Source organism: Corvus cornix, chromosome 10 (genome assembly GCF_000738735.6).
Source record: "Corvus cornix cornix isolate S_Up_H32 chromosome 10, ASM73873v5, whole genome shotgun sequence".
In the NCBI taxonomy this organism is placed as follows: domain Eukaryota; kingdom Metazoa; phylum Chordata; class Aves; order Passeriformes; family Corvidae; genus Corvus; species Corvus cornix.
Genome location: NC_046340.1, coordinates 15,477,672 through 15,505,486, shown reverse-complemented (window position 1 = coordinate 15,505,486; position 27,815 = coordinate 15,477,672). Strand labels below are relative to the sequence as shown.

Sequence of the window (27,815 nt, the reverse complement as noted above, 5' to 3'; positions counted from 1 at the left end):
TGAAGCAGCGATTCTGCTTTTCACAGCTGAGTCTTCTCTTCTTTTTGTCATTTTTGTTCCCCCACCCCAATCCTTGTTTCTTCTCTGCTTCAGCGGTGATCCCCCTGACTGACTCTGAACACAAGTTACTGCCTTTGCACTTTGCGGTCGATCCTGGGAAGGACTGGGAGTGGGGAAAAGATGACAATGATAACACCAGACTGGCCAAGTAAGACCTGTAACTTCAGTGTAACTTCTGTAACTTCAGTGTTAAGCAGTAAAATGTCTTGAAGCATACCTGGTTGGAGTACTGGGAGAACTGCTAACAGTGAGGGCTTGGTTCATGTGCTCTGGTTACATGGCAGAAGACATGGGGAGGTCTTAGCTGACCATCACAATCAGGCTGCTGTTACATCTCTCCCTGTTATGAAGTACTGCTTTTTCTTTCAGGCTTTTTGACTGTTTGTTTTCTTTTTTCACCTTTAGTTTGATTCTGTCACTTGAGGCAAAGCTTAATCTTCTGCACAGCTACATGAATGTAACCTGGATCCGCATCCCATCTGAGACGCGGGTAAGGTAAACTTCCCCCTTGGTCCCACAGCATGGCAGATATAAGGCACAGTAGGATAGGCTGCCTGCAAACACCTCAGTGTCCTGGCAGCAGGGACAGTCACTCATGGCTCACTGATGCCAATCAGGCTTACAGATTTATCTGGTTGATTTAATAACACTGTTGCTTGTACAATTTTTGCTGAAATGTGTCTTTTATCTTAATTTTTCTGTTACATATTTCAGTAGTCTGTAGTTTAAAGAAACCTTTTCTCATAATTTTCTCAGAACCTTGTCTTGCTCTCCTGATGCCACTGTTAGGTCACCAATTTCTTTCTGAGAATGCATTTGTACCCATGGACAGCTCCCAGTTCAGAGTGGCTGACAAAAGGCCAGACTGGCACTGAACTGGAGCCTGCCTCTTCCAGAGAGCTGTTTTTAGAACCATGCCCAGCTGGCACCAAGTCAGCTATAAATTTCTCTGCAAATTGCATTGGATAGGTGGAGGGGTTGGGCTGGAGCAAAAGGTTGCTAGGAGAGGATGGAGGTAACAGCCTACACAGATGGAGTTTGAAGAGAGCAACAGAATGCAAAAGGAGAAAGTATTTTTACAAGCTGCAAAAGGGGAAAAATCCATTTTTCTTCAGTTTCTACAGTAGTAGCTACCACATCAGAAAAAGGAGAGTCAAAATGGTCCTGCAGTTGTAAGTGGTGAGCCCTTGTGAAATCTGGGTTACCTCTCCCTGCTCATATTTGCTCCATGAGCACGGTCAGGTCACGGCAGCACTTTCACCTCTGCTCCATGGGAATAACACCTCTGCTCCCTACTGAGTGTTGGTTCCTGGGAGAGAGGACATGGAAGTACCCAGGGACAGAGGCAGGCAGGTATCTATACGAGAAATATATAAATGTACAGAGCTTAACCCTCCCCATGTCCTTGTAGTTAGTTGTTTCATATTTATCTCTAGGAGATTTTAGCTTCATGGTGCTTGAAAGCAAGGCTGTTAGCAGGAGTAAATGAACAGAGTCCCATTTTAAATTACACTAGGATCCATGTTACTGCATTTTCAAGAAAGGTGTTTTATCATGTTACCTAAAATATAAAGTGGAACTCAGACTTGTGACCCGTTTTATCTGCATTGCCTTTCCAAGAAATATGAATACACATCATTGTATTCCTCAGCCTACTTGCTTGAGTTTAATGTCTGATATTTCAGATGAGGTGTTTAGCTCTGGTACATCGTACCTTTGATTTTCATGCTCCAGAGACCTGAATAAATAAAAAGTGAATTTAAATAAGCTGAGTTTTGAACATAATCAATTTTGAAATATTGCTGTACACAGGTTTGTGTGCTGTATCCCACTCACAGCTTTCAGCAGCAGCTCCTTCCCCTTCCATCGCATCCTGCCCAGCTCCTTTCCCACTGGCTGAGGGACAGCCTGCACTGCTGATCCTCCCTGTCCTGGCTCACCAGGGCAGGAGGGGACTCGCTTCCCCCCGTGACTCAGACACTGACTTTCACAGAGCCTCTGAGTGACTGATCTCTATTCTACAAATGTGCCTGAAATGAGCCAAAAGCTACTGTAGGAACAAGCAAAATACATAGTAAGCACAGCCAGAAAAGCTTTATTTAGTGATGAAACCAGTCAAAAATGTCAGTGCATAAATTAAAACATATATTTAAAATCAACATCAAAATCTGTATTGAATTTGGGGTGGGTATTTTTGCACCAGTTCTTGTATGAAACTGATTTTGCTGTATCTAATTATAATTCCTTTTCCATAGCAGGCCCCTTTGGCTCAACCGGAATCCCCTACAGCTTCAGCTGGAGAAGACGTGCAGTCTCTGGCTGATTCAATGGACTCAGACCGAGATTCCATCTGTAGTAATTCCAATGGCAATAATGGCAAAAACGGTAAAGAAAAAGAAAAGGACAAACAAAGGAAGGATAAAGACAAAACCAGGACGGATTCAGTTGCCAATAAAATAGGAAGCCTCAGTAAAACCCTGGGAATTAAACTGAAAAAGAACATGGGTGGTCTTGGAGGTCTGGTGCATGGGAAGATGAGCAGAGCCAATTCAGGGAATGGAAAAAATGGTGACGCAGTAGAGAAAGTCAAAGAGAAGAAGTCCAAGTCTCGCAAAGGGAGCAAAGAGGAATCTGGACAGTCTGCAAGCACATCTCCGTCTGAAAAGACCACTCCATCTCCGACTGACAGAGCCAGCAGTTCCCCCACTGAAAAGGTGAACACTAAACCCTTCTCTGACAAGCAGTCTGACCCATGGAAGTACAGCACGGATGTGAAACTCAGCCTAAATATTTTGAGAGCTGCCATGCAGGGTGAACGAAAGTTTATTTTTGCTGGCCTTCTTTTGACCAGTCACAGGCATCAGTTCCACGAGGAGATGATCGGCTATTACCTGAGCAGTGCCCAGGAGCGCTTCAATGCAGAACAGGAACAGAAAAGAAAGGAAGCTGAGAAAAAGGCTGCACTGAATGGCTCCTCTAGTAGGAAACTGGAGCCAGAAGCATTTTCAAAAGAAAAATTAGAACCATCTCCTCAGGATAGGGCATCACCCGTCTTGCCTCAAAGCCATACAACTCAACTGGTTTTAAAATTTAAAGACCGCACTAGTCCCACTCCTGGGTCCTTTTCTTCCCCTAGTAACGGTGCCAAGAAAAGCGGCCCCATCCCGGTGTCTGCCCACTATAGCCATACCCCACCTGTTCAAAGGCAAAGTGTCATCCATTTGCATGACGTCAACTCCAAGCCATCGAGCTTCCAGGACGATACCTACAAGCCAGTGGTTGGCACCCTGAAAACCTGTGCCACCTACCCTCAGCAGAACAGATCCCTGTCCTCGCAGAGCTACAGCCCCGCGCGGCTGCCTGGGATGCGCACGGTGAACACGGTGGAGTCGCTGAGCTACGCCAGGCCTGCCGAACACAAGTCCCAGACCTACACAAACGGCTTCAACACCGGGGACATCAGAGACTGCTTAGAGTACGCTGATGAGGACGCTCCTCAGACCTGGCTGAACGATAAAAACCAAGGCAGAAGCACAGTTTGCCCAATATATTCCATCCAGCAGAACCGCTGTAAGAAGGAGAACTGTTCCTTCTATGGTCGTCCTGAGACTGAAAATTACTGTTCCTACTGCTACAAAGAGGAGTTAAAGCGCAGGGAGAGGGACAGCAAAGGACACAGGCATTGAGGATTCTTCCGTGACTACTTAGTTTTACCATTTTCTTACTTACAAAGTAAACAGTGTTGGATTGCAGTAAAAGGAATCCTGAAAAAGAGAATAAAGGATTGATGAGTAAATAGTGTCTAGCTCTTCGCTTTTCTGAGGCAATGACGAAATAATAGGATTAATTTATCATAAAAAAATATTCTTTTCCATTTTGTCAGTGTCTTTTTTACATATACTGGTAAGCTGAAGGGTTGTTTACTCCTTTGTCAGTGCTGTGTATATGTTTGGTCAAAAATTTACTAATGGTGCCTGAATTTACACTGACATCACTCAGGTAGTAGAATGATAGGGGAAAGTCATACTAGTGAAGATGTGGTGTTGTAGTAGGGTAGCATCTGCCTTGCAGACATTTGAAATGATATAGCTATTATTGAGAGTATTTTTTCCTCAGTAAAACCTAAATTTTTCATAGCCTTTTTTTTCAGGAGGGTAGTGATTTTGCATACTGAACATTTTTAACATGGCGGCATATTGCATTGTTACTAATGTTTGTACTTATTTCAGTCTGAAATGGAATGTTTCTGGAAAAATGGGAGTGAAAGGTCTGAATTCATGAGGGCTGTAGCTCTCCCTAACTTTAAGTTCTGACCAATTATTTCTAAATTTTTATTTTAAAAAAAATAGATTTGAGTCAGTTTTATTTGCACTGAGTTTTAAAACAGGTTTTGTAAGAAAATTCATAATGACTTCGTGTCCCCAAGCCCCTCACACAGTATAGTTTTGTGCACCTGAATTTCAGAGGTATTTTTGTTGCTGTTAAACTGCAGAGAAATATTAAAATAAAATTAAAGTATTAAAAAATTATTAGATATGAAAAATTTGATGACAAGCTAGGAAATTTAGGATCATTTTAGATCTGAGCTGCTTGCCAAAACAAATGTAATGCATTAGTTTATTCCCTTAGCTAGTGCACAAATCTAATAATTATTTACATATTCCTTCTCGACATTATTGAGTGGTAATTATTGCAAATGTAACTACTTGAGCCTTATCTTGAAGACTGTTGGCTCCACCTCTTTTCAAGTCTTCTACTAGAGTGAGTCATCTCCCCACAGGAGGTTCCCAGATGGCTGTAAAATACCTCGAGCAGGAATGGCAGCTCCTAGCACAGATTTGCACAAGTCTGAGATCCAAATATTTACGTAAGTGTTTGCAATACTTTTGAAAATAAAACTTTGCTCACAGAAACATTTCTGCAAAGCAGACACCGCAGATACTGTTGAAGTAGATGGATGACATGAGGAAGTTTTCTGGGACACAGGACTGGGTTTGCACCCCTCCACCATCAGCTGGCAGAATGTAGTAACAGGAGCTCTTTGGTGGTGTTAGGCTTGTGAACACTGGCTCATTTTAAGAGCTAATTTTGCAGAACAGGTAAAGTACTGCCTTCAGGACTGCTGACTGCCACCTCAAGGTGCAGAACAGGAGTTCTGCCTTCCTCATTAAGGAATAACACTTTTCTGGCCCACACAGGAAAGATTCTTTGCCAAAGAGTCTTTGTTTCTGATTATTTTTCTGCTGCAGCCCAATTTTAATTTTTGACATGGGTGGCACCATTTCACTTGCATACAGTTAATCCTAATTAACCCTGAAACCAAGCCTAAAGTCGCCTGTGAAAAAAGATGCACAAGATTCTGCTGCCATGTCCTGGCTTTCAGAAGAAGCACATGAGCTTTTTCCAGTGTTCCAAATTGGTAGAACTGAGCGCATACTTAAAATTGACCATATTTTTAGGTTTTCTCCTGAATGGGAGGTTTCAAAATAAGTTCCTTGGCCACGTCTTATAAAAAGTTAGGATCTTTGCCATGTTAGCTGTTCCATGAATCCAGACCTGTACTTCATATTCCTTGCTGTATACTGAGCATGCACTGAATCTTACTGAACTTGCATTCCTTCATAAAAGGCAAATACTGGTGTGTATTAAAGCTCCATGTGACTTCTGTCCTTAAGGTAAGCATCTTCCAAATCCCGTGTCTCCTGCTGCATACACTGGTAAGCAGTGTCCTGTTTTGCTTTGCTGTTGTGATTATTACATTTGAGTTCTAATTGTCAAAGAAAACTGGGATTGCAAATTGTGCTAAAACAAGCCAGACTGTGTTAAAAGACATTAAATATACTTGATTGTATTTGCTGCTGAAACTGCGAAAACTGGCGGGATAAAACTTCCAAGAAAAACAGAAATATTTAAGAATTCTTAGGGCATCAGAGTAGCAGTAGGGTGTGACACTCTGAGAATCATTTCTGTGTAAAGTTGTGCTTAAGAAATACTACATTAACAACAAACCACACCAGCCCATATATTTAAGTAAGTTACATCCTTTCTGAATGAGGAAAAAAGCAGTACATATGTAAAAATAAGCAATTACCATGAGATTTTGTTGTTTCCTATTTTCATAGGATTTGTTTCTCAGCATTGCTCACTTTAAAATACCTGTTGTATGAAATACTGACAGAACACTTTTTAGTTGTGCCTATTTCCTTAAAATCTTTTTGTTGGTATATCTTTGAATAATTTTCTAATTGCTGTTTTCTTCAAACATCCCATGATTCTGTTGTCCCTTGAAAGGAAGTTGCAGGCCTACAATGCAATTTGGCAGTTAAAATCTTCACCTCTTTTCCCAGTAGTTGTCCTTTTTTTCCAGATAAGTAATACTGGGGGGTGGGGAGGTTTCACCTTTCTATTTCTGGGCCATTTCTGGCAGTTGTGCCATAGCTGGCATTAAAGAGACCAAACATGCAGAAACTGTGTCCCCTCCTGAAGAAGTGTTGTTCCATTAAAAGAAGACTGTAGCTATAAAAGAAAATTTTCTACCTATTTTTTTAGAGAGAATTCCCAGCTGCTCATGAGTTGCATTCACCAGCACTGAAAGAAATTGTGTCGTTCCTTAGCTATATGTTAGAGGTAATTACCTTCATATGTATTCTTCTGTTTACTACATGCTCTTTTGGGTTATTTTTCCTGACAATTGGAAGTGTATGCACTCCACAGGCCAGCTGGCCCTGTGCCTGACCTGCTCTCTCTACACCCTCCAGAGCTGAAGAGTTCCCACGTAGTCCCAGAAGTACAGAAATCAGCTTTGCACTGGGGGGACCCTGCTCATTCCTTCTGTTAGCTCGAGTGGCTGCAATGCACACACCCATTTTTGCATTTGTATGTGCTTTTTTCCCATCTCTCCTAGATAGTGATTCAACATTTATCACTGTAGTCCAGATTTCAGCAGTACAGAGTAAATACTAGGTAGGCTACACCTTCCCAGAATGGATCCAAAATCACCAGGAGATATTTAAGTTGGGGGAAACTGGAATTCTTTTAAAGTGTGAATGTGCAATTTTTCTAATTTAAAAAAGGCTTGAACCTATTATGCTTTTTTTTTCTTTGTTCTAAACTCTGATGCAAAGGTCTGTTTGTAACAGAGAATGCCTGTGATACGTAATGGGTTTCAGTCATGCTTTATATTAAAGTTCCATTTAAAATGCTTTATAAAGAGTTAATAAACCACTGTTAGAGTTTACAAATATATTTTCAGAGGTAGGTATCAATTATAGCATATGGCTAACAAGCAGCTCGTTCAGAAGAAGGTTTTGTAGGTTATCAAAAGTAACTTCAGATTTTGGGTTTTAAAACAGTTGGTGAACTTTTTGTTCTAAAAATGCAACAGCAATATTGTCCCAGCTTTCTTTAGCAATTAGCTGCTTCTTCCTAAGTCAAAGGTAACATTAGGAGCATCAGTAAAAGAAAGATGCTGTACTTGAAAAGTTTTGTGTTGCTTGTGTCTTAAGAAGTCTAAGCAGGCCAAGTGGAGCCTTCAGTTGTCTTTGTGGAGCTGTGAGCTGAGGTGTGAGCAGTGGTGCCTGGCCCGGAAAGCGCTGGGGACACGCTGCACAGGCCCTGTGTGACACCTGGCTGCAGTGTCCACTCCTCGCACAGAGGCACATTCAGGGTCAGCTACTTCTCGGGTGATGAATGTGTAGATAGCAAAAATGCACAGCACAGATCTGACAAAATACTGCCCTCCACCTCCCCGATTCTGAAACAGCTACACTGGTGCTCTCCTTTGCCAATGTGAATGGTCTCCCTGACAGCAAGGAGACTGCTTATCTTCAGAAACGTTCAGCAAGTGTTAAGGAAAAGATTAAATGTTTTTGATCAAGGCCTGAGCCTTTGGCAGTGTCTGTTCCGCACAGGCTGTCTGACGTTACTCTTTCAAGGAGAGAATTGATGAGAATTTTGCTTGAGGAGTAGAGGGAAGCCTTAGGCCTCTTTGGGCTACATTTGCTGTCTGCTGTAATGTGTGGACAGAATCCTATTAGTACTGGGGGCCTTAAATCAGGTGCTTCATTGACATTTAAAATATTGCAAACTGGGCACAAAAGTAAAGTACAAGCTAGTGAAGGGGGTAAGGTCTTCATAACACTGTGAGTGTTTTGCACAGGTGGAAACCCATATGTTAATAGAAACCATGATAATCTCAGATAAACATAGGTACAGAGAAGCAAAATAACTGATGCTGATTGTAGATGGCTTTTCATCTTAGTGTATTTTAAGTCTCTGTCAGTGTATGTGAAGAGTATTTGTTTTAGAGAATGGCAGCTTACGTGGAGGATCACCAAACTATAGCATAGAAATGAAATTATTTCAGTAACAGATACTAATATCTATTTTAATTTGCACATGGATTTCCAGTGTATATGACTAAAATATTATATTGTTAAAAACGAGAGAAAAACAACACAAAGGTGTTTGTAAGTATGTTCTATTTGTAGACTTAAGGCTGTATTATGTTGGAATTTTACAAGCCAAGTTTAAATTGTAATATAGAAATTATTTTTATATTATTTTCAAAATATGCTACAGAGCAATATTTTGCGCCTTTATTATAAACAGGGTCATCATTTTAAGTAGGTTACTTTCAGCAATGCTGGTAGAAATTAACCATGAAAAGAAAGCTTTGTAAATGTACTTGTTGTTTCTAACTGCTCTGTCTGTTGTGCACATCTGTATCTAATGTGAGTTGAATATACAATTTTTTTTTAAATTGAAGAGCTTTAAATTTTTCTTTAGATATTTTGGTACAACACTGTTCCTCTCTATTTAATTCTTCTCTTCCAGTCCTTGCCAATAGCCCCTTTTGTAAGCAGCTTCTGAATAAACATTCATCTGGAAAACTTCCTTACTAAATGAAACATTTCTGCACAGATATTAATTGACTTGGGACATTCTTAATATACACCCTGAACCCATTGGAGTAGGATTGGTTTGCTTTTTTTTTTTTTTTAAAAAAAAAAGAGAATCAGCTATTTATTATTCATTCAGAATGAAAATCGAGAATGAATAACCCATGCAATCATTTAGCATCTCGGGGAAAAAAGTCACTCTAGATCATAGAAATGTCATCCCTAATTGCTAGATACATCCTCTTTAATATGTATCAAATATGCATTAGCTTCTTGCAGATTGAAGTGTTCAGATTTTATTTCTTCATAGTTCTTTGTACTGTACATATCAATTACTGATGAACTGTGAAAAAAAAAGGCATCACAAACTAATGCATATGTTAAATTAGAAGTCTGTGTATTTTTTTAAATTCCCTAACTTTTGTGGTTTAGTTTGTTGGGATTTGTTTGTTTGTTTAAGAATTACTATTAAGGTATGTACTGCAACCAAAATTTTCAAATCTGGATGCCTAATGATGGTGCATCTGGGCTTCTCCTGATCAATAGGCTGGTTTTAAGGTGTACTGAGCATCAATTTCTGTGAGAAGAAAATCTCCCTCTTCAGAAAATCAAGTGAGTGTTATTCTAATGCATATTCAGGTCTTTTCTTTATTAACACTCTACACTTCAGTTAATGGAATTTATATTTTATCTTTAGTGATTTTCCATGTGTGAACAAATAATTGGGCTTATTCATAAAGTTATTATTTGAGTATGGAGAGACTTGCCTCATACCAAAACACCATATAATTGTTTAACTGTTGCATTCTTAATGGAGCTCTTGTATTCCCCTGTTGGAGTGGAGAAATAAGACCTTATTTTTCCCTTGGGTATCATGATCCTGTTATTTTGTCTGGTTGGGTTTTTCCTCCCAAGTGAATATGCTGTTCTGGTTGCTGGTTTCTCTCCCATTACCTGAATGCCTGTACTGTACCAAGAGAATTGAAATGGCTGATGCACATTTGCACTGTGGAACAGGCCATGTGGGTAAAAGCCACCGTGCTCCAAACAGCCTTAAAATTACGACTCTCTGGGGACTGAGAGTCACTTAACTGGATGCAGCCTCTGTCCTACTTCCTCATTTAACCATGACTGTAGGACACTCAAGCCTGCTGTAGTCTGTGTGTCTCTAGACATATTCATCTAAATACCCTGTAATCTTAACAGAAAATTTTCTTTTAAAAATTTTGACTCTGATAAGTGTTAGTGTCACTGTCAGGAAACCTTAGTCAAAAGAGGAGATGGAGTAAAGAGAGATAATCGTAGCTAGTGGAGTAACCAGGGCGCCAAAATACTAAAGGGAGGGAAAATAATTAACATGTATCAAAACCTATTTCCTGTCAAGACTGTAAGTTTGGAAAAATTTCCTGTATTCTGGGAAAACAGAGAAATGTTTTTGCCATTCATCTCTGCATCTAATGTAGCCTCTTACTTTGTTGCAGAGGTTTTCTATTCGGGAGTAAGGGAGAAAAGGAACTTCTCTTCCCTTCTTAAAGCAAATTTTATTGGAAGAATCATCTGAGATTGGAAAAATATGATCCAGTGTTGGAACTAAACAGTGCCTAGCTCCCATGTGCATTGTGTACTTCATTTTGCCCCTTCCAAACACGATTTCTTTAGAAAGAGAAGGAGAGGGAAGTTTAAAGATTAAGCTTGTATGTTAATTATCCAGTTCTTCCTTTTTTCACATGTGGAATCTATATAAACATGAACATGGAATTACACTGGAGTTGCACTTCCCCTGCTGAAAGGCAAAAGCCACCTTTGAAGGTAAATTCCATGTAATTGCTTTGCCACAGAGTAAAATTAGAACCCCTTGGGACAGAAGCCTGACAGCATGTCAGGAGCCTGAGAGCCATAGCCACCATAGCTGAAACAGCAGCTCTTGGTCATTCTTGCTTTTACCACAGATGCAGTTCATTCTGGCCCATGGTGTCTGAACAGTATCTTTGTAGTAAAGATGAAGTGGAATGCTGCCTTGTTGCCATTTGCTTCCAGGTTTGAGTAATGAAAAGCCTCTTGCCCATGCTTTTGGTTAAAATGTGCAGGAGATGCAGCAGCAGAATGTGGCATCTCAGGCTCAGAGAATGCCCATCTCCTTTAAATGGCCTTTGCAATCAGGTATGAATTGAAATACAGCCATGTGGGTGTGACAGAAGCACTCTCATCTCAACTTTGCAAATTGTGTGCACTTTTAATACTAACAAAAATTAGGCAATGGTTTTATTGTTTATTTTCTTAAGATCCTGAGTACTGTAAATACAGTCTTCGTATAGTGCACAGTGTGTGTACAGTACAGAAATGCTTTTCCCTCGGAGCCGCTCGGAGAGCTTTGCATGCACATGGTGCCCAACTCTGCCCACTCACCATAACCAAGGAGAACAAACAGGATTTAGGCCTAGACTAAATAATGGATGAAATTAGCCACATAGACCTAAACAGCTGTGAGTTCCCAACCCTGGTGTTGTAGGCCAGCTTTGTATAAAACTCCATCCCAATGATTGAGATTAGGTTTGTGCTCCTTCCTGGGGAGGAGTAATTACTTCTGTGTCTTTTCCAAGCCCATTGCTCTTAGTCTCTAACTCCTGTGTTTGTAAAGTTCCAGCTTAGCATGATTCAGCTAGGAAGCAATTTTTAAAATCTGCATAGAGCTCTTGTTTTCTTTTTGGAATCCATCTCGAGTTTTACTTTGCATTCAATTTTAAGACATAAAATATTGTTATGAACTTTTCACAATGCCTTGAAGTTGTCTCTTGTGGGGCTGAAAGACTTTGTTCTCCTTGGGAGGCCTTGTTCTTCCTTATTGATTCTTGTGACTAACATTTTTGTATGGAAAAAGCTGAATGAACCATTGAAAGTATCACTGCTGTTTACATGAATTCTGCTATTTGGTACACTTTGTGTTGTTAAAACCCAATGCCTCTCAGACATGGGCAAAGCTTGAAGGACAGTCTGAAGTATTGTATACAAAAGGTATATGTAGTTAATTCATCATAACTCTACTGTTGCTATTGTACAATATGCCCCCCCAAATTGTTTGTACATCTTCTTTCCTATTGCTAACTTTTTTTTTGTCTTCTCCTTTCTTAAACAAATTCTACAACTCTTTGTCCTTAAAGACTGTGATAGATTTTCCAATAAAGATTTGGCTTTCTCAGTTCAGGTTGCATATAGGAGTGGCTTGTCCCCCAAAACAAGAACTAAAGTAACACAGATATCACACCCTTGGCTTAGAGAAGTTTATTTACTCATTAACTGAGAGTCGCTGTTCAATTATAACCAAAGCTAATTATATAAAGTTTAAAATATCAAGACTGGTAATGTGACTCTATCTAATAACCTGGTAAACTCAGCATTTTTAACCCATAGAAATGTACAATAAATGTATTTGTACTTGAAGTCTGTATTTCAAAGAAAGAAAGTAGTTGGCTCTCACTGGGGCTTAAGAAAATGTTAATAAGGAATAAGTAAGTCTCATTGATTTTGGTTGGCTGAGAATTCAACTTCTTCGTAGTCTTACCACCCTTCTCATTTTTCAGTCTGAGTTTCTTGTTGCCTTCTATAAGTTTATACGCTTTTAGTAAATATTGATTTAGGCTTTCAATAAACTATGTAATAGAAACTACAGAAATTTATTTAAAGCTGAAATTATTTTTCAGGTTTCTTGTTTGACCATTTTCAGGCAAAAAGGAATTAATTTATCTTTTCCCATTTCCCCTCCCTATTCATAATTTCAAAACACAATTGGTTGCAGTCACTTTTGTCTGCAAAAGAAAACAATTGATCATTTTTAATCTGACTGCCATATTATTTAAATCCACTGTTCAAAAGAAACAGGAGCATTAATTAACATTAAAGAATAACGAACATTTCTTGTTGTGAAAAGTGTGAGTTCTTGAGAGCCTTTTCTACATGCAGTTTTCATTCAAATTCAATTTACATGTCATTTTTAATCAGATCCATACTTTGACAAAGATGTGTAAGAGCTGTTTTTAGCAGTTGGATTGTTACTTTGTAAAGTATTAAAGCACTAAACCAATTTTTGCAATAGGTAGTAAAACTTGCTTTTGTTTTGAAAAACTTCCAGTTATAATTGTCGCACTTTTTATAGCAGAACTGTATTTAATTTCTTTCTTTTATGAAAGATTACTCAAAGTAACTGATAGCTCTGTAATCTGTGTGAATTGGCTTCTCCATTATTTGAATCTGAGAGAAGCTACAATGCCTATTCAATAAAATTAACTTATTTCTAAAGTACCTGTTTGCTTGAATTCTTGTTTGTGCTTTCTGTGTGCTCTCTCAGGGTGATGCTGGACAGACCCCGAAGCCCAGGGAAGAAGCAGGGACAAAGATAAGGGGCTGCTGCAAACCTGGGGGAGGGGGCAGTTGGCTCAGCACAACCTTATGTGCTGCTGCCATAAAGTGCATTTAAATAAAAAATTTAATCCCTTTCCCAAAACTCCACCTAACTTGGTGGAGTTTTGGGAAACTTGCTGAAATCAAGCTGTTTGTAACTGTTACCTCAGAGGAAACAAAACGAAAGTAGTTCAAGCAGCCTAACATTGCTCTAAACCTCAGATCAAGAGCAAGTACAAGTCCTGTGGGAAAGATTTAGTTTCTCTTACCTGTTGTAGAGGCTGATTCTCCCTTGTCTAATTTCAGTGTACATCAGAAATGGTGACAATGGAATTGCACCGCTGAAAAGCATCTGAATCACAGTTACCCAGAGCAGGGACACACTGGAAATGGAGAGGGCATTGCAGGGGCTGCCCTTGAGGGCAGTAATTGCAGGAAAAAGGCCAGGGAGAGCTTGAGTGAAGAACTTAAGAGGGGCAAAAGGATCCTGAAATGGAAGTAGAAGCTGTGGCTGACATGCCAGCCATGTGCCTCCTAGGAGGGATGATGAAGGCCTCTTCAAGGAGGAGGACTTAGAGGGCTACAGTGGGACCTGATAATAATGGTTTACAGGACTGCTAAAAAGCTAATCAAAACTCAGCACTAAAAAGTGCTGTGAATCTAAGACAAAAAAAAAAAGAACAAAAATATTATTATTCCTGTAACTATAGTATTTGCCCAAATGTTTAGCTATTTGCAGCGTAGGAGAAATCTGTTTGCTGAAGCAAAGGCCAAGGCAGTTACCTGAGCTCCCTGAGCTGGAGAAATTCCTAAAGGATTCCTGCCCTCCCTCTGCTGTGCCCCATTTGATGCTTGCAAAATACTGTCTTTCTGCACAGAAAAATGTTAAGTCAGTGTGTTCGCTCAAGAAGGTCACAGAACCATCGGAACAGAAAAGCCATATGTCTCAGTGCTGTCCAGAACAATGCTGAATTTACTTTCTTCATTCTACAGGACTTCAGGATGCCTGCAAAGGCTGAAAACTGTTGGAGTGACTGGAATGAAAGGATGGCAGACCCAAGCATCCACGCCTCTTCCAAAAGATTCAACAGCCTGTAAGTCGTGGTATGGTCAAGTTTCTTTGAAATGTGACATTAGAACCCAGACCTCATCTGCCAATTATGATAAAAAACTTAGATCGTTTGAGGAGGAAGGAGGTGGAGCAAATGGCAATGGCTAGTGAAGGACCCAGCTATTAATACATTTTAATTAGTAAGTAAAAAAACAAACTGACATATAACTTGTTCTGATAATTTTCCTTCTGGATGCTAGCTGGGTTTGAATACAGTACCCAGACACTTTCTAGAAGGCTGGTTAATGTGTTACCAAGTGTGTTATAAATTTGCCATTTGAACTAAAGAGTTTGTGGGGTTGAGAGTGGGACACATCCAAGAAGGAAGATGGCTTTTAGCCAGGGCTGTGCTTATAGGCAACACTGATTCTCCTACAGCATCTAGATCTTTTCTGTGGAGCAGAATGTGGCTAAGGAGGAAAACACCCATGTTCATGTCAGCTCTGTGTCTGTGTCCCTGTGTGGTATCCACAGATGTGGATGGCAGTGGCTGCTGTTTGGTCATTGTCACCTGAGAGCTGGCTGAACTCACCAAGCTCATTTCCCAGGTAGCAATTCAGTCTGTTGCTGTCTGATGGCCTGTGAGGTGTTTGATGTGCCTCTGCCTTAGCTCTGCACAGTCACGACAGGCTGTGGATCTTTATACCTGATACAACCTGTACTGCAGCCAGTCTGCTTTGCCTTTGGCTTCTGTTCTTCACACAGTGACTCTTGTTTTTTGAGGAAATTGTCAGAGCACTCAGGTGCACATTAGCTATAGCGTAAACATCTCATGAATCTGGGCTTCTAAGGTTTGCGGACAATACTGTTGTCATATTTTATTATCAAAAATAATTGAAAGCAAATACAGAATATAAATGCAGCAGCATTGCATTTACTGTATAGTCCTTACTAAAATGCAGGTAGCACCAAGTAGCTGAAATGCTCATTACCCTGTCACGTGTGCAAGCCTTTTTAAAACTAGAAATACTGTTCATTAGTAGAGATACTCTGTAGCATGTCCTCATTCTTTCAATTGTTCTATCTATTCATGGAAGATGACATTTACTCTCCCCGAGCTCAAAAATAAATAGATCCTCATCCAGCATGTTTGCAAAGAGGTTTTGTGTAACCAGAGACATGAGGGCAAGTGTTTATCAGGCAGGAAAGGTATGATTAGGAATAGTACTGAATAAAAATTCCCAGGGATTTTTCCTAGCAATAGCCCTTCCTAGATCACAGTCGTGCTTGCAGGAAAGGCAGTCCTAAGTTAAAGATAATTTTTGTGTCATATGTCCCAAAGCAAGTCTTTTTCGAGGCACCTCAAAGGAAGGTACAGCTTTAGATCCTGACCGCTGCCCCCAACATGTTCTAATTGTGTCAGGTGTCTCACACAAATGTTCCCTGTGCTGTCAGGAATTTACAAGCTGGGCTCAGTCCAGACTGAGGTGACCCCTACAGTATATGTAACACTGAATGTAAATTGCAACTGGATAGGAGAGAGCCAGTGTTTTCCCTTGGAGCAGGGCAAGGATGCCATCCATCCCTGTGTGTGTTGATTGCAAGGTGCTGTGCAGAAGAGGCTGAGCAGGCAAGCAAGGAGGCCCTGCTCTGAAGCAGCTGCTGTTTGGAGTGCAGTGGGATGTGAGCACACCAACAGAAGATGACCTAGGAAAAGCTTTTTTCTTCTATGGTAACATGAACACCGGTAGAAGCCTAAGTTGTAAGGCTGAGGGATATAAAAACCATTGATATCAGTAAAATAACAGAATTTTAAAAGCATTGCACACATTTTCTGTCACATTTCAGCTTCTGTATCCAATAGGGTGGGGGTTTTTTTCAAAGGATCTCCTATCTCAGTTCATAAAGCCACTTTTCTGGCCCTGTACTTTAGGCAGATTATTTGAAGGACCTGGTGAGGGTGCTACATAGCTTGGCTGTGATTTTTGTCTCACTATGTAACTTCATGCACAGGCCTGGGCATGTTCTCAGGTCCCAGCTGGCCTCTCCCAAAGCCTGATCACAGAGAGAGAAATGGGAGCCTGAGCACAGCTCAGACCTAGCTAAAAACACAGCCACAGCACAGCTGCGATTTAAAGCTGGCCATTCAGCTGCGCCTTTACTCCTATTTAATAGTAGTTAAGTGAAGTGCTGTCTCCTTGAAAAGCTTCCCCTCTCTTAGCAAACACCATGAACATGCAATTTTTACAGTGACTTGTAGCATATTTTTATTCCTGAAATACAACCCTTCCCTTTTAGATCTCCTTAATCATAGTGATTTTGTGGAGAATAACAAATTTTCCATTCCTAGACTTAAAACTTGACTTTTTTCCTTATTTCCTTCAGCATTAATTATCCCTCCTAAAAATAGACAGGTGGGGTCCAAAAATATCCAGAGCCTTAATGGAAGGTTTCTTGCAGGGAAGCCAACAGCCAGACCTGATTTATTCACCCAGTCTTGTTGTTTGTGCAGACCCACCCTGCACCAGGTTCCTGTTTCCAGGCCTGCCTCTTGTTTGCTCACTCAGTTAATCAGTACAGCTGCCTTCGAGGGCACGTTAAGGGGAAGCAATCCCTTACCCAGTCTTTTGGGAAGGTTGCAAAAGCTGGGGAGTGCGTGGCTGCTTTCAAATCCTCAGCTCCTGAGAGCAACTCCTCTCATGCAGGGAGGAAAGTGCACTAGATCATTTCTTTTGAAGGATCTGCCAAGCTTCTGTGCCTGGGAGCATGGGTATCTCTCCCTTGGCTGGCCCTGTGAGCTGGCAGCAGAGGAGGCACTGGCATTCCAGCACAAAACTTTCTTCTTTCTTCTTCCTGTCAAGTCATCGTGTTCCTCCCAGCAGGCTGCAAACACAGCTTGTACAGCAACCCCAGACGGGGAAAGCTCGGGATTTGTTTTACAACTTCCAAAGTCAACAAAAAGCTTGGAAGTTAAACCAAACCTGCAAGGCCTTGCAACTTCATGGATAATTTCGAAGTGTTTGAGTTGGTTCTCAAACTCGGCTCTGAGGAGTGGTGATTCTGTGTTCTGGTGTAGGAAGTCTTGATACAGCCTGGGTTTGGGGCCAGCCACTTGTGGGTGTGCCCATCTCATTACTCCCCTCTGGGCAGATTGTAGCTGTGATGTTGATTCTTAGACGTATGTGAGCTTCCAAGTGTGGCATTTCCAGAGTCCCAAACTGACTTTTTTTTTGCAAAGGGTGGGGCATGAGGCTTGAGGAAAAAAAAATGTAGGGTCTTTGAAGTGCAAGGCTTTGAAGTTTAAAAAAAGCTAGCAAATTCCTGCAGCTCACTGTCTGCGGAAAATCTGGAAGCTAAGACTTTTGACTAAAGAGCCTGGATAACATTTAAAAGTAACAGACTAGGGAAGTGTGGCTTTCATGTTTTAACTGTTCATGCAGTGGTGGAGAAGGTAAGCTTGATTCAAAGAGTGTGTACCGAACAACACTGTCAGTCTCCGCCTTCCTTCTCTTCCGCTCTGAGGCTTTGAGTGCATTCAGATCACTGACATAAAATGTGTGTGTGGTGGAAGGGGGAGGGAGGAATTTCTCTCTTCCCGTTGCTATTGTGTTTTGTTATGTTTTGTGTCTGTTCAATTTGTCTCCAGGATCAGAGAAGTGACTCAGAAAGTTATTTGCACAACAAGAGAGCATGGGAAAACACAAACATTAGTCTCTTAAAGACACACAGCTCTGTTTATCACACACTGACACGCCTCACCTTCTGTTTGCTGGAATTGCTACCACATGAGGTACCTTACTCCTTCCTCTAGAATCCTGTTTGGATTTTGGACCTTAGGCCTTTCCTTTTGTCTCTAGAAAATTACGTCAAACTTCCCTACCGTATACTCCTTCCTTATTTTTCTATACTTATCTTCCCCCTCTTTAACTTACCTTTCTCATTTATTGCACCTCTCATCTGTTCCTCACATGGTCTCATCTCATCTTCCTTTTCATGCTGCCACATACATGAAAGTCTCTAACCAGCACCATCTCTCTTGTCCTTCAGCTGGGCCTTTTTTCTCAATGGTGTCCTCATATCCCCCAACTTGGCATACCACACGTTCCCTCTGGGAGATGTCCCAGTCCTACCTGGTATGCCTTGGGGACAACACTTGGGTTAGCTCTGAACAAGCCAGCCTGGGCACTACGAACCTTTGGGACCCTTTGGATTATTCCATGTAAGTCCTAGTGCTGCAGGCCCAGACCTGCTGTGCTGTGCTCAGCCAGGCACAATCATCCAGTGACGCAGAAGAAATATCAGCTCATTAGAAACCTGGCAGCAAGAGGATCCTGGAGCCTCCCTTAGTCCAGCAGCCCCTGGTGCCAACCCCTCTTTTTTGATTGAATATTTGTTTCAGCCAAGTGGGAACCAAATATTAAATCTAACTCCTGCCAGTGCCAACCAGGTAGGACAGGCTGATCCTTTATTTACAATTATGATGAAGTAGCAATTATACTTGGGCTGTTTTCTCTTAGTGAGGTGGAGCTATTACTAAGCTCCATGGTTTGGTTTTGTTAGCAGACCTTTGGGGCCTGCTCTTGCCTATAACTCCCCTCAGGTTTCCTCGTGTCTCTTTTCTTCTCTTGTTTCTTTGATGACTTGTTTAACATAATCTTGTTTTCCAAGTTGCCCAAAGCACAAATCTGCCCCAAAGCCTATGTTCAGTCATGCTTCTCTCTTCCCCCCTTGCTGCTCACATATCTGGGCATCCAGACTGCATCCCTTTTCTGCTGCATGCATTGAGGTGTCTATTATAATTCCTCCCTTTCTCTTTATCCTCTTAGCTGTGCCAGCAATGCACTGTAGCTGGCTAAAAACATGTGCTTGCCTGCTTCAACTATTGCTTGACTTAGGTCCCTCCTCTGCTGCTCTTGGAAAACATGCTGCAGTTTCTGCTCATCTTGGGAGGTGCTGCCTTGCTTGCTTGCTCTGAAATTCTGTAGGAAGCCCCATGTGCATTCTGGTGCTGTACAAGCCTTTCTAGTCAGCTGCTACAAACACTTGTCTGATTGTCCTCACCTCATTTCTATTTCAGTCTTCATCTTCTCTCACTTTTCTATTTCTTTCTATTGACTGTGTATTTATATTTATGTTGCTTTAATCTCTTGCAGTCAGCTAGCAAAGCATGCCATGGGTGTGGTTCCTTGAAAAGCCAGCGCAATGAATCTTAAGGTGGATTACTTTGAAGCAGAAATGATACACAGGTAAATGGAAATACGAAAATCCCACCCTAATTCTAGCATTATTCTTCCTTCTCTTCTGAATTACTGGACTACTGCCAAGTCTATGAACGTTTCATGACAAATGCTGAGTCACAGGCAAGACAGAAACCTTTGCATTTAGGAACTGGAGAGGAGAAGCAGGAGAGAATGTGTTAACATACACATTTCAGAGTGTGGGTGCCTGGGTGGGAAGGCATGTTACATTACTGTATCAAGGCAGCAACTCCGTACTTAAACTGAAAAGGGATATTCCTTTGGAAAGAATTGCTTCCCTTTTCATCCTTCTAGCAAGTTTAGAAAACAATATTTGACTGCTCTTCTGTTAGCAAACACAAGGTGGATGTTTCATTGTAGGAAGACTTCCAGAATGCTACTCTTTAGAGGCTATTATAACAAACAGTGCCTAAAAGTATTGTGTAACCTGTATTTTCAAGAAACTTCAGATTCATTCCTTCACATCTGCCAATGCCTTATGTTTTGAGAAAGTGGCTCAAATTTGTGTTTCAATTTTCTCATCTTTAAAATTAGGACAGAACATTTCAGGATGCTGTGAGATTACATTGCTACTGTTTTGACTTGGTATTGCCACCTGCAGAGTTGACACCAGAAATTCGCAAAGAACTGGGCTTTGAAAGAAAGGACAGCTGACTCTCTGAACTTTAAGTCACACGTATTAATCCCATAACCATCTTGTAAAGAAAAATGCAATATATACAACCTTTGAGAAAGGAATTTCACTATGTAACTACAAAATACCAGACAAAGCACGGAAGAATACAAAACGAACATCACAAAAACTCTCTCTCAATGGTTAAAAGAAATACAATTTTAAACAATAGCACTGGGTGAAATTTAAATAAAGACACCAAACAAGGTATCAAGTCTCAAATGAACAGCAGAAATATTAACAATTGATGCTTTTTAGGTGATAAATAGAGAAGGAAATTAAGAGAAAACCAATATTTCATAGTTATAAGTTTTATTTTGGAAAATGTAAACCTCACTAACCATGCATACAAGTTAAGACAATATTTTACAGTTCTTAATTTTCTTCCTTTTTCCATTTTTTCCTTTTATAGTTGTTGCATAGGACATTATCACAATATATAATCTATGCAATGCAAAATACATAAAAAGTTACAGCAGAGCAAGAATAGATGAACATATAACTGTACAACTGTAATACTTCAATGTAGTGATTTAAAGAGTTGAAAAGTGAGTCACGGAAGCTTTCATGTGCTGCTGATAAACCTGTACAAGTGAGGATGACGCTGGCAGCTTTACAGTTCACCAAAGCTGGAAGTTTAGCTGTGAACACATGCACACTCCCTGGCACACATGTCCTTTGTCCCCCACTCAGTGCTGGAAAAGCACATGTGCATGCACACACGTGTCCCCCAAATGGACAATATACACAAGTAAATGCACCTGTAACCAGAGATGAAACTCAACCACAAATCTCCAACAGGTTCTAAAGTTCCAAATGCAATGGCATTTGGATCTAGGAATTTGGTTCAGGTCCAGCACTAGTTATAATGAAATGGATACCTATTTTTGCTCTGTAGACATCCCTTCATTATTCAGCGTGTAGTACAGACACACTGCTGTGTATTTATGTATACACACATACACTATACAATATACACATATATATGTATTTTTATATATATGTGCATATGCTTATATAAATCCATATATATAAATATATATATTTATAAAAACCTATACCAATGGATGGGCTTTTGCATTTTATATTCTGGCTTATGGGATAAACAGGTATAATTTGGATATTTTCTTCTGCCTAAGGCTATAGCTCATATCCCCGAGAGTTACAAACACAGATGTTCATCATACCATTCACTGACATAGACTAGATGTTAGCACCCAATGCACAAACAGATGGTGTGATAGAGTAAAAGAGCACCTGAAAGTTAGTTTGTAGGCATGACCTGATGAACTAGTAAATCTAATGGCAATGAAAAGGCAAAAACAACACTGCACTTCATAAAGTAAAATTATGTAACTCAAAGCAGTGGAGAAGAGCAGTTGTGAAACTGGTATGCTCCTCACACAGCCTTTAATGCCTGGCTGCATGAGACAAGGAGAGTGCTGAACGTCTGGGCACAGGGTAATGAGGTTTAAAGGTATAGAGAGGCTCTCGTAGCTACAACTTATGGCAAGGGTTAATGCAGTAAAGAGGGTGGGATACATACAGGAATTAGGTGTTACCACCGAACAGAGGCTTCTGATGACTTGTCATAAATATATACCTTTGCAGTTACGTAAACAGATACTATGCATGTATTATAAAAGCAAGGAACAATTAATTTGCAGATACAAAAAATTCTCACAAAATCTAGCTGCCAGGAATTTACGACTGCTTTCTAACAAGCAGGATGAAAACTGAATTCATGTTGCCATTAGGCCTTTGCACAGGATGAGGTTAATGGAAGGGGCGTATAAGTTTCTAAGAGCATTTTTAGTTTCAGCTGAGCAGTGGTAGCAAGGTGATGATTTTCACTTGCACCTATTTCCTATAGCAAGGCAGTTCAGCTCAACACTTAGAGAGGAAGTAGGAATCATGGCTGGAGAAAAACAAACTTTCAGGGCTTTCTTAATAATAATAAAGCTGTTGCTATAGTCTGAAATGAAAAAAAAAAAAAAAAATCATGGTTATATTTTGTAAGAACACCTCAACAGATTGCATGGGGATAGAAGGAGGCAGGAGAGATGCACACTCCTCCAGATGGAGAAACCTGCACCTTGCCAGAGCAGTATTTCCTGAGTGTGACATGTTTGTTGCTGTGCCAGGAGGCTGTTTTAGATTACACTGCTGGGTGAAACAACAGAAGGGTAAAAATCTGAGGTTAGTTTGGATAAGCACACAGATTTCAAAACATAATTTGAGCTGTTCTGACTTCTTATATCTGCAAAACTCAGGAGGAACCATCATGAGAATGGAGTCTAATGACCTCGCTGATCATTAGACATTTCTAGCAGATGCCAGAAAACCCCAAACACTCTTTTTTCATATGAAAATATTAAGAGAAGTTCTTGCTCACATTCAGTTTTGGAAAATACTAGTGGTTTGGAGTCTATAATTTTATCCTAAACCTATAATGTAATAAACTTTTAATGGAGATATTTGAAACTCTAGCTGGGATTTTAAAACACAGTAACTTGACTGTCAGCCTAATACATGCTGAGGTATTTACAGCTAAGATGTAGAAACAAAAGTTTTAATGACCAATTTCAGAGAATTTCCTGAAAGTGTCATTATGTTGGCTATATACAGTCCCATGGTGTTCTCATTAAATGAACTGACTGAACTGGAAATTTGACTTTGAACCAATTTATTTTTTCCTGCTTAAACTTGGAGAATTACTAGTAATATCTATGAAGAATACAAGTAAAATGTTAGTTCACTGTTTGAACTAAAGATTACATAGTTCTGTGTCCCTCAGAATACGTTGTCCCATAACCTTTATATCCTATAATCACAGTACTAACAAAACTTGGTGCAAATACTCCTTCTCCAGGCTAGTAAAACAACTTGTTTGTAATGTATAAACTGATTCATGCTTAATTGTTAAGTCCTAAGTAAATGGACTGGAGTGGTTCCTCCTTTCCTGAAGATTAAATGATGCTCTTGTTGGAAAAGGTGGTTTTACAACAAAATGAATTTGGAACGTGTAGCCTAAAATGTTTGCCAATACTTAGTGTTCCTTTTGATTTTGGTTGTTCCCCCTTTCCTCCATATATGTCTCTTAAGGTATAATGACAATGAGAAAAGCGTTTGACTTGTTTTGAAGTATGTCCACAAGACACAGCTGACCTGTAGAATTCCTTGAGCTAGATATCTGAAATGCCTCTCTACTAACTACAGCACAAGAGCACTTTTAGCAGTCACAGGAATGATTGGAATGTGAATTCCTGTCACCTGAATTCTATCAAGTTGTTAAAATTGTGTATCTCAGTAGATGAGATTTAAAAAAAAAAAAAAAAAAGAGAAGAGGATATCTGTTGAGGCCAACAGATCTGGTTTTCCCCTAACTACAGAGGTTGGGCAACTCATCACATTTACTCTATTTGTCATCTTGCAAAAAACCCTTACAATGTTCTTTTATTTTCTGTGAAATGAAACAGTAGAATTGTGCCTCGCACAACTTCCAATTCATAGGGGGAAATTAACAGAGGTGAAATCTGAAGCAAATGAACAGGAAAAAAATACTGAAACATCTGCACTTGTTTAGATTTACAGTTGTATAGTTGTATAAATACTTAGAGTATTTCTCTATACAACTAATATAATGTGTAGTATTAGGAAAATGTATATTATAGAAGTACCTATGAAACTACTTGGAAATCTATATTAGCTTCTCACAGTTAACATACAGTACAATAAAACCTTGCAAAATTGGATCAATGCAAAGCAGCAAGTAAGATACAGGTTCACTGGGAATCTGGAGGCATTCACTTAATATCAAATGACAGGTCTGGCGCAGAGAGTTTCTTTTCACATGCTACACTTAACTGCATTTATACCCTACAGTAAAAACAGCAAACATCCCAAAATTCCAGAATCAAAAGGACCTGAATTTATAATATGCACCACCAGTCCCATACAAATCAAGGAAAGTGTATTTGCTGCCAGTGAGGTTTTCAGTACATCACAATGCTCCTGGTTTTTTACTATATTTTCTACCATATAAAACATAAAAATCTACCTCTTTGTGCTCTATCTAGTGTTAAATATTTGAAAGTTACTGAAAACTAGCCAATATTCCCTTTCTGTTATTAAGCAGTTATTCAGAAATAAGAGCACCTTGCTTTATGCTGGTATGTGTATTTTTGAGAAACTTGAAGTAGTGCTGAGCTATAATGTAATTTTATTTTGAACTTAAAAATGCATATTTTATTTTTCCAGTCAGAAGATACCTTATGATTTTCACTTCCTTTTATCCACAACCACAATTCTGATGCAACAGAATACAGAAACTATGTCTTAGCCAATTTTTCTTTCTAAGATACAGCTCTTCAGCAGGTAAGTACCTTGATAACAGTTTTGGTGGGCATTGGTTCAGTAATGCTATTTCCATAGTTCATTAAAAAAAACCAAGAAGAAAACAAAGGAGGAAGATATAAAGGAAATTGTTCAAGTCAGTGTGGTTTGATCTGAATATTCTGTTGGTCCCATACTGAACAGGCAGTGCAGACAACTTAACAACTTGGAGAGAGTGACAACATAATGTCTCCAAGATTCCAGGCCACCTTGCAATAAAATGTTACCCAGTGTAAATTTGTTTCTTTGCGATTTAGGTTACTTATTTAAGGCATCTTGTGGAAATTTTTTTCTCAGAATATTATCTAGCGTGAAACAAACCAACAAACAAGTTTATCAACCTCACAGAGATTTTTGCAGTAGGAAGTTGGTTTTGGAGCATCTTCAGCATGAAGTGAGAAGACAGCTTGCTACCGTAAGCACAGGGCAGCTTGAAGAAAGACAAGACTCCTGTTTGGACACTCCCCAACATAGGTGTATAATCAGGAAAATAAACAATGGAAGAGTCCAGTACTACATTCCAGTATTGGGTCGGTTTCTGTATTGTTTGCTTGCTTTTTATTTTTTTCCCCAGTGTGTGAAAGAACCTAACAAAAAGCTTCTGAGTGCAATTATATTTACAGACTAAGGCTGTGGTTAGGGTGTGTCTTCATTGTAATTATTGTGTAACATAAATATCCATCCCTGAGAAAGGAGAAGTGGGACACAAATCCAACACAGTTGATTTTTAAGTGTATGTATGCTCATATTGTGCAATCCGGTTTTAGAAACTACTTCGACACCTGAGGTGAATTAAGCGGATTTTTTTCCTTTTTTTTTTTTAGATTTTTTTCATTTTCTTAAAAAGAATAATGAAGAGGATCCAAAAATGTTTGCAAAATATATGAAATATTGAGACAGCAGGAGTCACTAAGTGTAACATGTAAGTCTGTCTGTCCATGAGGTTAGAATAGCCACTTGTGTGGTTGGGTAAAGAAAATCTGACTAAAAATTGCAGTGGGAGGCACCTATTTACTGATTTTTAAAAAAGAGGGTGGGAACTGAAGGAGGGGAAGCAACAGAGTTTTTAAATGTGTGCAACACAAACAAAACTCCACGTTAGGCATTAGAGGCAAAGTGCTGACATCCAGTGCAGGTAGTCTATGGGGAGCTGGCGGGGCTGATCGTGGGGCTCGAGGCGTCCGAGCGGCTGTAGTCACTGACAGAGCCTGTCCGGGAGCTGCTGCCGCTCCTCCTCTTGAGCATGCTGGGGTGGAAGTTGGCGTGGCGCCGGGCGTGCTTGGTCAGGTGGTCGCTGCGCATGAAGCGTTTCTCACACAGGGGGCAGCTGAACTTCTTCTCTCCGGTGTGAGTGCGGTAGTGCCGGGCCAGCTCATCCGAGCGAGCAAACTTCTTATTACAGCCCTGCCAGTTGCATTCGAAAGGCCGCTCACCTGCAGGGAGCAAACACGGCACGGTTAGAAGGGAGAGCAGCGTCTTCCATGGGCTATTCTTTTGTGTGCAGAAGATAGAACTAAAAGGTTGGAAGCCGGGTGGATGCCACTTGGCACTAACTGGATGGAGAAGGTGTGTTACCCTCTGCCAGAGAGGAGGCTGCTGTAGTATTCCATTAAAAAATATTGTCAGTCAAACTAGTAATGTATCTTATTTGATAACTGGGTCTTCAGGGATGCTGGGCTCCTGATCCTTTCATGGATATCACATCTTTTATTTCTTGTGGTCTGTTGAACTTTGTGACTTAATAATATCTGTACTGAGTTTTATAGTGTATTCACTTATTCCTCCAACCTCTCCCTATGTGTCTGACTCAGTGCTGAAGTTCAGAAGGTGTGATGAAGTCTTCCTCTTCAGCTATTTAAAAAGTTACGGTAAAAATGCAAACCAGCAATTTTGAGGCACTGGATGTGAGGCTCTCACCTTGTATTCTCCACAGCTGAGCCTGTGTTTACTGCACTTGCTACGAACTACTACAGTTTCTCTTGTTCACTGCCTTAGGTCTCATTCTGAAGTGAGGCAGGGAGCGCTGTATTCCAGCTGGGGACAGGTGTCACCTTGAAGGTACCAGCCTTTTTTGAATAGCTAACATAAACCCCATGAGCTGTGACACTTAAGCTTGGAGCCATGAGCAGTGAGCTCACAGAAACAGTGATCTGGTGACCTGGTGCAGTTCTGAACAGATCTCAGACATGGGACAGACGTCTGGTGCTGTCCTTAGGGCTGTGCTGGAGGTCTGCACTTGGGCACTGTGGTAGATGTGCAGCCTGGGAAGCTGTGCACAGGCTGCAGACAGAAGTAGCCTTGTTGGGTAGATGGGTATCTGGAATATATTCCCAGCTTCATCACTGACGTGCTGCATAGCTTGGGCACCTCATATTATCTGCTCCCATCCTTGGTTTCTCCATTTGATAAAAATGAAAACGTTCAATCATGAAATTTGCTGTCTACTACTTCTGCATATTGGTTTGGTTCTTACTGTCACTGAGTCTGAACATCACATATCCTCTGATTTTTATTAATTGAGAACATCTTACTCTTTTGTGAATACATAGACTTAGCTTTTTTTTTAAAGTTGTAATTTTAATAACTTCCTACTTGCACTAATCCTAATGTTTCTAATTCTGAATAGCCTGTTCAAGAGGCCCAGAGAGCTATATAAATTCAGGGCCAAAATAAGAAATGAAAGTTCTCTCCACAGTACACTAAATAGGAAATGCAGAAAGAAGTTAGCCTCCTGGAGAAATTCGATGCACCTTAATTAAAACTGTCTGAGAGCAAAATTGACCCCAGCAAGTCTTCAATCTAAGCAGCCAGCAATCTGCTTTAAATTCACAGATTTGGCAATAACATTTATCTTCAGAATCTGCTTAGGAAGCTCCTGCTCAGAAAGATAGTTGTATAGGTTCCTTTTCTCTCTGTTCATGTGTTTCAATGAACAGACAAGCAAGTCTTTTTTAAATAGGATTTTGTTCAAGAATCTGGAGAAAGCAAGTGTCCCTGATGTTTCCTTGATTATTTAGGAGAAAAGACCAAGGCTCATTAGAATCAATTGTTCGCAAGCACATTTGGTGGATTTCACTACACCT

At 40.2% G+C, this 27,815-nt stretch overlaps 2 protein-coding genes and 2 long non-coding RNA genes across 7 annotated transcripts in view; 3 read left to right on the top strand and 1 right to left on the bottom strand.

Moving 5' to 3' along the window:
• OTUD7A (OTU deubiquitinase 7A) overlaps nucleotides 1-13,256 on the top strand; it is a 128,768-nt gene extending 115,512 nt beyond the window's left edge. For 3 of the 4 annotated variants that reach the window (XM_019280832.3, XM_039557518.1, XM_039557517.1), the window contains 3 exons: nucleotides 94-208; nucleotides 466-550; nucleotides 2,316-13,256. In XM_019280832.3, the coding sequence (XP_019136377.1) occupies nucleotides 94-208; nucleotides 466-550; nucleotides 2,316-3,746 (1,631 nt within the window). In that variant the 3' untranslated portion in view covers nucleotides 3,747-13,256. The remainder of the gene's footprint in view (nucleotides 1-93; nucleotides 209-465; nucleotides 551-2,315) is intronic. The other variant, XM_039557519.1, reaches the window with a different exon arrangement.
• Nucleotides 13,257-18,614: 5,358 nt separating this feature from the next.
• LOC120410524 lies at nucleotides 18,615-24,683 on the top strand. Its single transcript, XR_005602727.1, has 3 exons — nucleotides 18,615-18,853; nucleotides 19,560-19,652; nucleotides 24,598-24,683. It is a non-coding gene; the product is annotated as an uncharacterized LOC120410524 (long non-coding RNA).
• The window catches only part of KLF13 (Kruppel like factor 13), a 34,447-nt gene continuing 27,017 nt past the window's right edge, over nucleotides 20,386-27,815 (bottom strand). Inside the window, exon 2 of the mRNA XM_010390789.3 lies at nucleotides 20,386-26,165. Coding sequence (XP_010389091.1) covers nucleotides 25,873-26,165 — 293 coding nt within the window. The 3' untranslated portion in view covers nucleotides 20,386-25,872. The remainder of the gene's footprint in view (nucleotides 26,166-27,815) is intronic.
• On the top strand, nucleotides 25,569-26,363 carry LOC109143418. Its single transcript, XR_002043559.1, has 2 exons — nucleotides 25,569-25,654; nucleotides 26,135-26,363. It is a non-coding gene; the product is annotated as an uncharacterized LOC109143418 (long non-coding RNA).